Source organism: Entelurus aequoreus, linkage group LG19, assembly GCF_033978785.1.
Source record: "Entelurus aequoreus isolate RoL-2023_Sb linkage group LG19, RoL_Eaeq_v1.1, whole genome shotgun sequence".
Lineage (NCBI taxonomy): Eukaryota > Metazoa > Chordata > Actinopteri > Syngnathiformes > Syngnathidae > Entelurus > Entelurus aequoreus.
In genome coordinates this window covers 27,919,145-27,932,194 of record NC_084749.1, presented here as the reverse complement: position 1 = coordinate 27,932,194, position 13,050 = coordinate 27,919,145, and the positions used below count along the sequence as shown (strand labels likewise).

Sequence of the window (13,050 nt, the reverse complement as noted above, 5' to 3'; positions counted from 1 at the left end):
TTATCTTTTTTAACTGCTTTTTATCTAACAAAATTGTTCTTAGGGTAATTTTGTATTTGCTTTTTTAATGTGTATTTTACTTCTGTTTTAAATTTTATTTTTTAGTCTGTCCTTTGCCTTTATTTATTTGTGGTGTACAGCCCTTTGTTTTTCAACTGTGGTTGTTTTTAAAGGGCTTTATAAATAAAGTTGGTATGGTATGGTATGGTATGTGTGAAATTATTAACACATTACCGTAAAATATCAAATAATATTATTTAGCTCATTCACGTAAGAGACTAGACGTATAAGATTTCATGGGATTTAGGGATTAGGAGTGACAGATTGTTTGGTAAACGTATAGCATGTTCTATATGTTATAATTATTTGAATGACTCTTACCATAATATGTTACGTTAACATACCAGGCACGTTCTCAGTTGGTTATTTATGCCTCATATAACATACACTTATTCAGCCTGTTGTTCACTATTCTTTATTTATTTTAAATTGCCTTTCAAATGTCTATTCTTGGTGTTGGGTTTTATCAAATACATTTCCCCAAAAAATGCAACTTATACTCCAGTGCGACTTATACTGTATATCAATCAATCAATCAATGTTTATTTATATAGCCCTAAATCACAAGTGTCTCAAAGGGCTGTACAAGCCACAACGACATCCTCGGTACAGAGCCCACATATGGGCAAGGAAAAACTCACCCCAGTGGGACGTCGGTGAATGACTATGAGAAACCTTGGAGAGGACCGCATATGTGGGTAACCCTCCCCCTCTAGGGGAGACCGAAAGCAACGGATGTCGAGTGGGTCTGACATAACATTGTGAAAGTCCAGTCCACAGTGGATCCAACACATTAGCAGGAGTCCAGTCCACAGCGGGGCCAACAGGAAACCATCCCGAGCGGAGACGGGTCAGCAGCGCAGAGATGTCCCCAACCGATGCACAGGCTAGTGGTCCACCCGGGGTCCCGACTCTGGACAGCCAGCACTTCATCCATGGCCACCGGACCTATGCAACTCCCCCTCGCAAGGGACAGGGGAGAAGAGGAGAGAAGAAAAGAAACGGCAGATCAACTGGTCTAAAAAAGGGGGGGTCTATTTAAAGGCTAGATTATACAAATGAGTTTTAAGATGGGACTTAAATGCTTCTACTGAGATAGCATCTCTAACTGTTACCGGGAGGGCATTCCAGAGTACTGGAGCCCGAATAGAAAACGCTCTATAGCCCGCAGACTTTTTTTTGGCTCTGGGAATCACTAATAAGCCGGAGTTCTTTGAACGCAGATTTCTTGTCGGGACATATGGTACAATACAATCGGCGAGATAGGCTGGAGCTAAACCGTGTAATATTTTATACGTAAGTAGTAAAACCTTAAAGTCGCATCTTAAGTGCACAGGAAGCCAGTGCAAGTGAGCCAGTATAGGCGTAATATGATCAAACTTTCTTGTTTTTGTCAAAAGCCTTGCAGCCGCATTTTGTACCAACTGTAATCTTTTAATGCTAGACATAGGGAGGCCCGAAAATAATACGTTACAGTAATCGAGACGAGACGTAACGAACGCATGAATAATGATCTCAGCGTCGCTAGTGGACAAGATGGAACGAATTTTAGCGATATTACGGAGATGAAAGAAGGCCGTTTTAGTAACACTCTTAATGTGTGACTCAAACGAGAGAGTTGGGTCGAAGATAATACCCAGATTCTTTACCGAGCATTTCCGTTTTCTTAGCGTTGAGTTGCAAAAAGTTAGCGGACATCCATTGTTTAATTTCATTAAGACACGCCTCCAGCTGACTACAGTCCGGCGTGTTGGTCAGCTTTAGGGGCATGTAGAGTTGAGTGTCATCAGCATAACAGTGAAAGCTAACACCGTACTTGCGTATGATGTCACCCAGCGGCAGCATGTAAATACTAAAGAGTGCAGGGCCAAGAACCGAACCCTGGGGAACTCCGCACGTTACCTTGACATAGTCCGAGGTCACATTGTTATGGGAGACGCACTGCATCCTGTCAGTAAGATAAGAGTTAAACCAAGACAAGGCTAAGTCTGACATACCAATACGTGTTTTTATACGCTCTAATAAAATATTATGATCGACGGTATCGAAAGCGGCGCTAAGATCAAGAAGCAGCAACATAGATGACGCATCAGAATCCATCGTTAGCAATAGATCATTAGTCATTTTTGCGAGGGCTGTCTCCATAGAGTGATTTGCCCTGAAACCGGATTGAAAAGGTTCACAGAGATTGTTAGTCACTAAGTGTTCATTTAGCTGCTGTGCAACATTTTTTTCGAGAATTTTGGAAATAAACGGAAGGTGGGAGACCGGTCGGTAGTTTACCATGAGGTCAGGATCGAGGTTAGGTCTTTTGAGCAGAGGATGAATAACCGCTTTTTTGAATGCTAGGGGAACAGTGCCGGAGGAAAGTGATAAGTTTATAATATTTAACACTGATGGACCTAATAATACAAACAGTTCCTTGATAAGTTTCCCAGGAAGTGGGTCAAGTAAACATGTTGTTTGTTTTATCCCACTTACACGCTGTAATAATTCCTCTAATGTTATTTCATCAAAAATAGAGAGACTATTTTGGAGGGCAGTGTCCGTCGTATATACAGTCGTATTTGTGTTAATAGAACCCAGTTGTAGCTGGGATGCGTTGTCTTTAATCTCCTTTCTAATGAGTTCAATTTTCTTATTAAAGAAATTCATAAAATCATCTGCCGAGTGGGTGGAGCTACTGGGAGGAGTCCCTTGTTGGGTTAGCGATGCTACTGTACTAAACAGAAATTTAGGATCGTTTTTGTTGAGGCGGATGAGATTTGAGTAGTATTTAGCTTTAGCTAAGGTAAGCATGCGTTTATAAGTTATTAAACTATCACTCCATGCTTGATGGAAAACCTCAAGTTTAGTCGCGCGCCATTTGCGTTACAGTTTTCTACATGATAATTTATGAGCTCTAATTTCTTCTGTAAACCATGGGGTGCGCCTTTTAGGGGCCCTTTTTTGCTTTAGCGGTGCTATACTATCAATAATTTCGCGCAAGGCATCGTCAAAGTTGTTAGTGAGGTTATCAATAGAGCCGACATAATTTGGGAATGGTGCCATTACCGAAGGCAGTAGGTCAGCAAGAGTCATCGTTGTGGCAGCATTAATGTTGCGGCCGCTATTGCAGTTATTATTATTATTAGCTTGTTGACAAAGAGTCAAAACTTCAAATTTTATAAGGTAGTGATCGGACATTACTTTAGTATATGGAAGTATCATAACTTTGGAGGTGGTGACACCCCTGACAAGCACTAGATCTATTGTATTACCGTTGCGATGCGTGGGTTCATGTATTATTTGTGTAAGACCACAGCTATCAATTATGGTTTGGAGCGCCACGCACTGAGGGTCCGATGGGGTATTCATATGGATATTAAAGTCCCCCATTATGATTATATTGTCGGCGTGCGTCACTAGATCAGCAACGAACTCTGAGAATTCACTGATAAAGTCCGAATAGGGCCCAGGGGGGCGGTAGATAACAGCCAGGTCGAGAGGTAGCGGTGTGACAGACCTCATAGTAAGCACCTCAAACGATTTATATTTATTATTTAGGTTAGGGGTAAGGTTGAAATTTTCATTGTATATTAGTGCGACACCCCCTCCCCTTTTAAGAGGACGGGCAACATGCGCATTCATATAGTTAGGAGGAGATGCCTCATTGAGCGCAAAAAATTTGTCCGGTTTGAGCCTGGTTTCGCTAAGACCAATGACGTTAAGATTGTTGTCTCTAATGACCTCATTAACCAATAACGCCTTGGGAGACAACGATCTTATGTTTAAAAAGCCCATATTATAGGTATTGGGCTGTTTTGACGAGTTTTTGTTAAGATTATCCGTAGTGGCAATATTAACAATGTTGCGTTTATTATGCGTAGTGCACTTTAAATAGTTTCGACCATATCTAGGAATTGATATGACGGGAATTTTCCGATTGTTTGCTTGGTGCTGCAATAGACTGGACATATCATAATTTGCCACCTCAGTAGAATGCATGTCCACCTCTGACACAGACACAACAGAAAAAACATTATGTGAATTGTGTATTATTCTAAGAGAATTGCTATGCGTACATGGATTATCCAGCCTGGCGCCGGCTAGTTCTAGCTTAACTGACTCCTCGCCCGGACTAACAGACATTGTAATTGCCTGTGACCGGGCTTGCTCTAGTGTAGTCAGTCAAGTGAGACTTAAATAGTAGTCTATGTTTCTAGATAGGATGATGGCGCCTTCCTGGTTAGGGTGAAGGCCGTCTCTCATCAGCAAGCCTGGTTTGCCCCAGAAAGAGGGCCAGTTATCAATAAACGTTAGTTCCTGCTGCCTACAGTAGATAGACAGCCACTTGTTAAGCGAGACTAATCTGCTATATCTCTCATCATTGCCTCTCGCAGGCAGGGGGCCAGAGACAATTACTCGATGCCTGGACATCTTTCTGGCGAGATCACAAGTCCTGGCTATGTTTCTCTTTGTAATCTCTGACTGTCTCATTCTAGTGTCATTGGAGCCAACGTGTACAACTATATTCGCATAATTAGTGGTGGGATTAGCCTGTCGTACGTGTTTACTAGGCCTGTTGCGAGTTAGCTCCCTAAGATTAGCTTCAATGTCAGGTGCTCTGGCCCCGGGGATACACTTTATTGTGGCTGGTTTGCTAAGCTTTATGTTTCGGGTGATGGAGTCCCCTATGAATAAGGTGTGGTGCCCGGTAGACTGGGGTGAAGAACTAGCTAAAGAGCTAAATCTATTATGCGTCTCAACCGGTACACCGTAGCTTGTAGGCCGCTTAGGACTGCTACAAGCTGGGCTAGTTAGCTCGCTACAGCTAACGCTAGCAGATGTGTCCGCAACATCTAAAGTTACGACATTACTCTGCTCTAACTGGCGGACACGGCCCTCTAGCAGAGCCAACCTCTCCGTGAGTATGGTGCAAGACGCGCAGGAAGCCATTACTCACAGTGTTTTCTGTCACCGAGTGAAGTTCCTGCTGTCCTCAGGGAAGTGGTCGCGGTCTGTGGGAGTAGCTTCTTACTGACCGGCGCTGCCTTTCTCCGCGCTAGCTTAGCAGCTAGCTAGCTGAGGAAAGGGTGGTGGGACAGAGATCGGGTGATTTGCAAGTTAAATAGTACCACTAAATATGTTTGAGAAGTGATAAAGAAAGCTGTAGAACAATTAAAAGCACACAGATAGAGCGATACTTAGCTTTTTCGCAACAGCGAACAGACGGCGAGCAGTCACGCACGGTGAACCGTAACCGGAAGCTGAATACCCATAAATTACCCATATGTTTTTTTCCTTCTTTATTATGCATTTTTGGCCGGTGCGACTTATACTCCGGAGCAATATATACTCCGAAAAATATGGTATATTTGAAACACACAGAAAAGGGAAAGACGTGTGTGTTCTTGTCTCACATAAGGATTGTAGATGATGGACAAAATGTCCCAAAAAAGTGCAGTTTTCCCATCAGGGAGCGATGTTTACCAACATACCCTTGCGTGGCCACACCAGCTGGCCTCCGTTACAACGTGATCATTAATTACACAATATAATATCAAATCTGCATTCCAAATGTACTTACTCGGAGCAGTGTAGCACTGTGGGGAGCTGATTTTGTGCTTATTCAGTGAGGTGTGAAATCACTCCAGGCCACACAGTCCATGGGCTTTACTTCAGTATTCTTAAGAGACATGAGTAATAGCAATGCTATCTCCACCCTCCATCTGTTGCGCTTAAAGATTTTGCATCACATTTATTGCTTTTCTTGATATTTCCCAATTCCTATTTGCATTGTGTGTCATAATTTGATTCAGTGAACATCTCATAAATAGGAACTGGATTATGTACTCAAGGCCGAAGCTGTTAGACAAAATAAATCACCAGATTGTATCTGGTTTCGAGGGGTTGAACTCTTGTTGAATGTCTTTTTACATCTTCATGCAAATATTCCAAACATGTAAAAACATACTTTTTTTTGTAGATTGTCCCAGTAAGAAATGGGGTCCTTACTGTGACAAGGACTGCCCGGAGTGTCTCAACGGTGGAGTTTGTCATGATGTGGACGGAGATTGTATCTGCCCTCCTGGGTTTATGGGAACACGCTGTGAGACCGGTTGGTACTCTTATTACATCATGAATGAAGAGATCTTTAAGATATATTCTATGTCTGACAGGGGTTACACATTCAAAAGTTGACATATTGAATGAGCTCGGGGCCTGATCTGCTAAAGTTTGCATTTACTAAAACATGTGCAAACGTTATATCACGCGCACAGCTGTGCACAGAGGATTGTGTCTCTTATTAGAGCAGAACTAGGAGCACAATCCATGAGCATGTCTGTCTTTGTGAATGTGCAGAATATATTCTGATGATATGATGGTTATTATGGGGATAGGTTGATTGGCAACACTAAATTGGCCCTAGTGTGTGAATGTGAGTGTGAATGTTGTCTGTCTATCTGTGTTGGCCCTGTGATGAGGTAGCGACTTGTCCAGGGTGTACCCCGCCTTCCGCCCGAATGCAGCTGAGATAGGCTCCAGCACCCCCCGCGACCCCAAATGGGACAAGCGGTAGAAAATGGATGGATGGATGGATATGATGATTATTTTCTCCTGACTGGGAGGAAAAAATGCCAATTTAATCATTTATCACGAGCAGTGTGATTTATCAAGACTGAAATTGTTCTGAAGCTGCAATGTCGCATGTATTTTTAGTACCTCTATAGAGACGTGCAAACCAGGAGTTGTGCAGAAATGGCAACGTATGCTTTGTCAACATACATGGCAAAATATTAAAAGTTAAATATTAGACATATCATCTATTCACAATAGAATGTTATAACTTTGTAGTTGATGGATGACTTAAGGCAGGGGTGTCAAACTAATTTTAGATCGGGGGCCTCATGGAGAAAAATCTACTCCCAATTGGGCCGGACTGGTAAAATCACGGCACGATAACTTAAAAATAAAGACATCTTCAGATTGTTTTCTTTGTTTAAAAATAGAACAAGCACATTCTGAAATTGTACAAATCCTAATGTTGTTGGGGGTTTTTTACACTTACATGTTACTTACAGTATGTGATAATGTTCATTAGTCAACTCATTGGTGTTAATTTTAAATCTATCACAAAAAAAAAAATTATACCAAAATCAAATTACAGTATGTTATTTATGTAGTTTGATAATTTTCCTCGACTGGTGCACTAACATCATGTGGTTTATTTTGTACATATGTAGCATCATCTACAAAGATACAAAAAATTGGTATTTCGACATCCAGTGGACACATTTAGAACAGCTGTTTCTTTCATTAAAAAATTTCAGGTTAATTTCTATACTTAGCAAACTCATCCCGCGGGGCGGATAAAACCTGTTCGCGGGCCAGATCTGACTTAAGGGGCTGAATAAAAATAATTAAATCGATGCATTCTGAGGTTTGTTGGTGTTTTTTTATGGCATTTTCATTTAAGAAATATAGTATTAAAATATGTATCTCCTAAATGAAAAAATGTCTTGCAACATGCATTTTCTTGCGTTTGGATCATACCAGACGCAAGACTCGGTGTTGTGAAGGTCTACCGCCCCCACGCAAAGTACATTGTTAGTGTGCTAAAATATGTTTCTGTAGTCTATATTACGATTCTACATTACAGAAAAGATGTTATAGCTTCACAGGTAGGAGCATGGTAACATGAATATGGAGGGAACGTAGTGTTTTCATGGGCAGTAGTATACGCAAAAACCTCATTTGAATAGGGCGGTTTGGAACACTTTTTCACTTGTTATCAGTTGTACACACAGTCTTAATAGATCACCTGCAACACCCCAATAATAGTACACACAATTTCATAGTTTGCACACGCTGTTTAGCTGTTTTATTGAAATCTTAGTAGATCAGGCCCTTGGTGAGTTCTCTTAACCCCCCTGACAAAGACTGCAGTCTGCAGGAGTTAAAACATGCAACTCACACAAAATGATATGCAATGCATCTCTTTATACTTTTCGATAATACATGTGTCCTTCTTTGATGGTTTGTAGCCTGCAGAGAAGGAATGTTTGGTCGAAACTGCCAAGAGTCGTGCAGCACAGAGCTAAACTGCAAGGGCCTTCGCTTGTGCCTACCTGACCCTTACGGCTGCTCCTGCGCTAGTGGCTGGTTTGGGAGCCGTTGTGAGAAGGGTACCGGCCATCGTCACTTCAATCAGTCAGCGAATAATGCAAATATCTATGGTACAGTTTGCTGTTAAAACCTTTTTTTTTTACATTTCTGCTCCCAGCCTGTCATAATGACATATATGGACCAGACTGCAGGCTGAGCTGTCGATGTCAGAATGGAGGAGTCTGCAATCGCTTTAGTGGATGTCAGTGTCCCACAGGATGGAGGGGACAGAACTGTGAGAAATCTGGTGAGTTCTTTATTTTATTAGTCAATCCGGTATGAGATTTTAATGATATCATAACTTTAGGCAATTGTAACGAAGGCCAGCCAATGTGACTGGGCCATGTGTTCGCTGGTAAACCTCACTTTACTACTCCTTTGACTACTGCGTCATTTCCGTTTTTTGGATGCTAGTGCATAGATGTATACATACAAGACTAGATTTGTAAGAACTCTGGACGCCTGCTAAGTGAAAACTTGGCAAGCAGACATCTTTGATTTAATTTCTTTGCCTTCTAAAACCACAGAACGCCCAGACGCTTTGCCCGCAGTCGCCACAAAAGTGTGGCTCAAAGACAACTGTCGTCTATCTACTCATTTATAGCTATGGTTGAAAGTGTTGCCGGCCGGCGGCTGCACTTTGTGAATATCATTGTGACTCCTGATTTATTAATCTACTTGATAATTTATTCTATTTCGCTGGTTACTCTCTGCTGTAACATGATTCCAGTTAGACTTCTGTTGAAATTAGGGTTGTACGGTATACCGGTATTAGTATAGTACCGCGATACTACTGAATCATATTCGGTACTATACCCCCCACCCCCGTAATGATACCAAGTACAGGTGCGTATCTAGTCGATACTACTATGATTACGTCAATATTTTTTGGCATCACCACATCTTCTTTCGTATTTTAATTTACTTATATTATGTTTGTAAACTCAGGAAATATGTCCCTGGACACATGAGGACTTTGAATATGACCAATGTATGATCTTGTAACTACTTGGTATCGGATCAATACCTAAATGTGTGGTATCATCCAAAACTAGTTTGAAGTATCCAAACAACAGTAGATTAAGTGACATTTTAACAGAAGTGTAGATAGAATATGTTAAAAGAGAAAGTAAGCAGATATTAACAGTAAATGAACAAGTAGATTAATAATTCATTTTCTACCACTTGTCCTTAATAATGTTGAAAAAATGATAGAATGGAAAATGACACAATATGTTACTGCATACGTCAGCAGACTAATTAGGAGCCTCTGTTTGCTTACTTACTACTAAAAGACAAGTTGTCTTGTATGTGCACTATTTTATTTAAGGACGAACTTGCAATAAGAAACATATGTTTAATGGACCCTAAGATTTTCTGTTAAAATAAAGCCAATAATGCAATTTTTTGTGGTCCCCTTTATTCAGAAAAGTACCGAAAAGTACCGAAAAGTATCAAAAATAATTTTGGTACCGGTGCCAGTACCAACATATTGGTATTGGGACAACACTAGTTGAAATATGCAAAGCATTATTATTGTTTTCATGTTTCACTACTTCACATTCAAGCCAGCTTAGTGCCGTGGTTAGCATGTTTTCCTCTCCTCCGTGTGTGCTCGCGCTAGGTCTGCATTTCTTTATTCAACATACGTAAATAATGGATATTTGCAAATGTGTCTATTGATTCAGCATAGTGCACATTCTAATCGTGATGCATTGAAGAATAGATCATTTTTACCACCTCTATAACTGGCCCATGCCTAATCCTCACCGAAAAACATTGGATAAAAGTAACAATTGATCTTTTTTTTTAATCATCCTCTTTTTCTGTCTTCTTTATGTCTTGTATTCACACCATTTAATTCTCTCTAGACCGAGCTCCAGAGATCTTGGACTTGGACAGCAATTTAGAGTGGAATCTTAACTCTAGCCCAAAGATATTTTGTTCAGCCACAGGCAATCCTCTGCCCAGCCATGACAGCATTGAGCTGCGGAAGTTGGACAGCACTGTGCTCAAGGTAAGAAGACCAACAACTTACTCACTAACACTTAGACTTGGACAAACTTTAATGATCCACAAGGGACATTGTTCCACACGGTAGCTCAGTTACTAAGGATGTCAATGCCAATGTGAAACTAGGAAAGGGATATATATAGCCCCATTCCTGGGTGAATCTTGTGAGAGGAAGGTTGGGGTTAATCATTTTGCAACGCAGTCTGCTGAAAATGATGGAAAGTGTCATTCTACATAGCAACTGATGCTGTGGTCAAAAATGTAACTGCCACAAAGCACATTTTAAAATATTCAACACTCTACTGTGTCTAAAGTGGATAGTGCACCCCACCAATCCGTCACGTTTCATGTGTCAGGTAAACGAATGGGGCCATATGAATCCCCTTCTTACTGTGTGGCAAAGAAATATGTTGTAATGTAGATGTCAAGGTAATTTAGTAATTAGCATTAATTTATGTAAGCACCACTGTAGTAGCTCAACATGTTGGGCAAATGAAAAAAAACACTAGACCATGAAACTGATTCATTCATTTATTTTCCGGAAAAGTAGCAGCAGAAGTCAGAACAGAGCATCAACCAACCAAAACTGAATGTGTTCGACCTGGTCACACATAGTCACAAATCATTGTATGTAACAAAATAAGGCCATGTCCGCACAGATATGGATATTTTAAAAACACTTTTTTTTCTTCTATTCGTTTTCACCCAAACACTTTTGAAAAATTGCGATCGGACTAGAGATTTTCAAAACTCAAACACGTTGATAATAATGATTTCAAACTACAACAAACAGCAGAAAATGCAGTCTTGACTTATGAGCAGTGTTGCCACAGTTACTTTGGAAAAAGTAATCTGATTACTGATTACTCCTTTAAAAAGTAACTTATTTACCTTACTGATTACTTTATTTTTAAAGTCTCTAAGTTAGATTATAGGTTAATTCATTCTATTTTTGGGTGTTCAACGAACCTTAATACTGTTATTAGCTCAGTGGCCTTGTGGTTAGAGTGTCTGCCCTGAGACTGGAAAGTCGTGAATTCAAACCCCAGCCGAGTCATACCAAAGACTATAAAAATGGGACCAATTGGCTCCCTGCTTGGGGAGTCCAACCCTGAATCACCAAAATGATTCCCGAGCACGGCCACCGCTGCTGCTCAATGCTCCCCTAACACGTTCATTACAATATGTTTTGCAGATAGCATGCTTGATACCTCCCTTCCATGCAGTCCCCACCAAGCATTAAACAATGACCACTGCATTGTAAGAAATACATTACGGTGTGTCTTTTGCTCAGTGGCCTTGTGGTTAGAGTGTCCGTCCTGAGATTGGTAAGTCGTGAGTTCAAACCCCGGCCGAGTCATACCAAAGACTATAAAAATGGGACCCATTACCTCCCTGCTTGGCACTCAGCATCAATGGTTGGAATTGGGGGCTGTGGAAGTTGCTTCCTAGCAGTTCCACTGTAGACACGGCACAGGAGCCAAGCGTGCAGTTTTTAACAAAGTTTTTAATGTACATAGGTTTTTTCAAAATCTTCCTCCTGCAGAACGGGACTTTTTAGTCACGTCCGTATCCTCTCCTCTCCTGCTCCCGGCCGCTTACTGTTAATGACAACGTACCACCTGTGAAATCTAACCGCCTGCCGGCTGTGTCTCGCCGTCAGCACTGCCACGCCCCCGTCTGATGGTGCTCTGTCCTCAGCACCATGGACAGAGGCCGTGACCTTTGCTCCTGCAGGCAGCGCTGGCCATACCTGGCAATGATTCCAGAGGGCGGCCACCGCTGCTGCTCCCTTTCCCCTCACCTCCCAGGGGGTGAAAATGGGGATGGGTCAAATGCAGAGGACACATTTCACCACACCCTGTGTGTGTGTGGTGATCGTTGGGACTTTAACTTTAACTTTATATTTAGCTGACAAAAAATAAAAAATAGAGGCTACAAAATACCCATCTCTATCCTCCAGGAGTCAACAGGGTTGCTTTTTTAGGCTTCTGACTGGCCAAAATACACATACGGCCGTTTAAGTGCTTTGATGTGCTTTTTAAAAAAAATGTATTGAGAAAAAAAGGATTTATGTATTTAATATTTGTTTATTTACTATGGTATATTATTTATTTATTATTTATTTTTTCACTGTTATGTTACAGAGAACAAGGAAACAGGATAAAATTGGTATGGTATGAAAAGTGGTAGGATTAAATAAGCTCAGCTTCTTCCTACTCCTTTTCTTACTGTCATGTCTGTTGATCATGTTTTTGTTTGGCCATGTGCTGTTTGTTTTGTGGACTCTTTTTTTAGTTCCTGGTGTCACTTCCTTGTTTGGTTTGGTTTCCATGGTCACCCATTAGTTTTCACCTGTCATGTCACGCACCTGTTTCACGTTTTGAGTCACGCACCTGTTGTTAATCATGTCTGTGTTATTTAAGTCTTTCTTTCTGTTCACTCGTTCTGCGTTCATTGTCTTTATGTCACACCAGTTCAGGTATCATTCTGACCAAGTAAGTTTTCATAGTCCATGTCATAGTTTCTGTTAACTAGCAGCTTCATTTGTGTTTTAGGCACGCTTGCCTTTTTTGTTGTATTTTTGTGGTTATGGTAGTGATTTATTTATGTTAAATAAATCCAAGCCTACCTTCACGCTGTCGTCCGGAGCCGTCTTTGCTCTGGAAGAACAACCCCGCAGCACGCTGCGACCCCCCAACGTGACAGAATGAACGCAGCAGACGTTCTTCCGCAGACGAGCCATGAGAAGGTGATGGAGACGCGCTGGCGAAGATGGAGGCCAGCCAGAAAGGCTTCTTTTCGCCAGCATGGCGCGTCGTTCCCCCA

General features: G+C 41.3%; 1 protein-coding gene across 2 annotated transcripts in view; it reads left to right on the top strand.

Moving 5' to 3' along the window:
* The window catches only part of tie1 (tyrosine kinase with immunoglobulin-like and EGF-like domains 1), a 77,224-nt gene that overhangs the window by 24,114 nt on the left and 40,060 nt on the right, over nucleotides 1-13,050 (top strand). For both annotated transcript variants that reach the window (XM_062028206.1, XM_062028204.1), the window contains exons 5-8: nucleotides 6,029-6,160; nucleotides 8,088-8,228; nucleotides 8,327-8,455; nucleotides 10,080-10,225. In XM_062028206.1, the coding sequence (XP_061884190.1) occupies nucleotides 6,029-6,160; nucleotides 8,088-8,228; nucleotides 8,327-8,455; nucleotides 10,080-10,225 (548 nt within the window). The remainder of the gene's footprint in view (nucleotides 1-6,028; nucleotides 6,161-8,087; nucleotides 8,229-8,326; nucleotides 8,456-10,079; nucleotides 10,226-13,050) is intronic.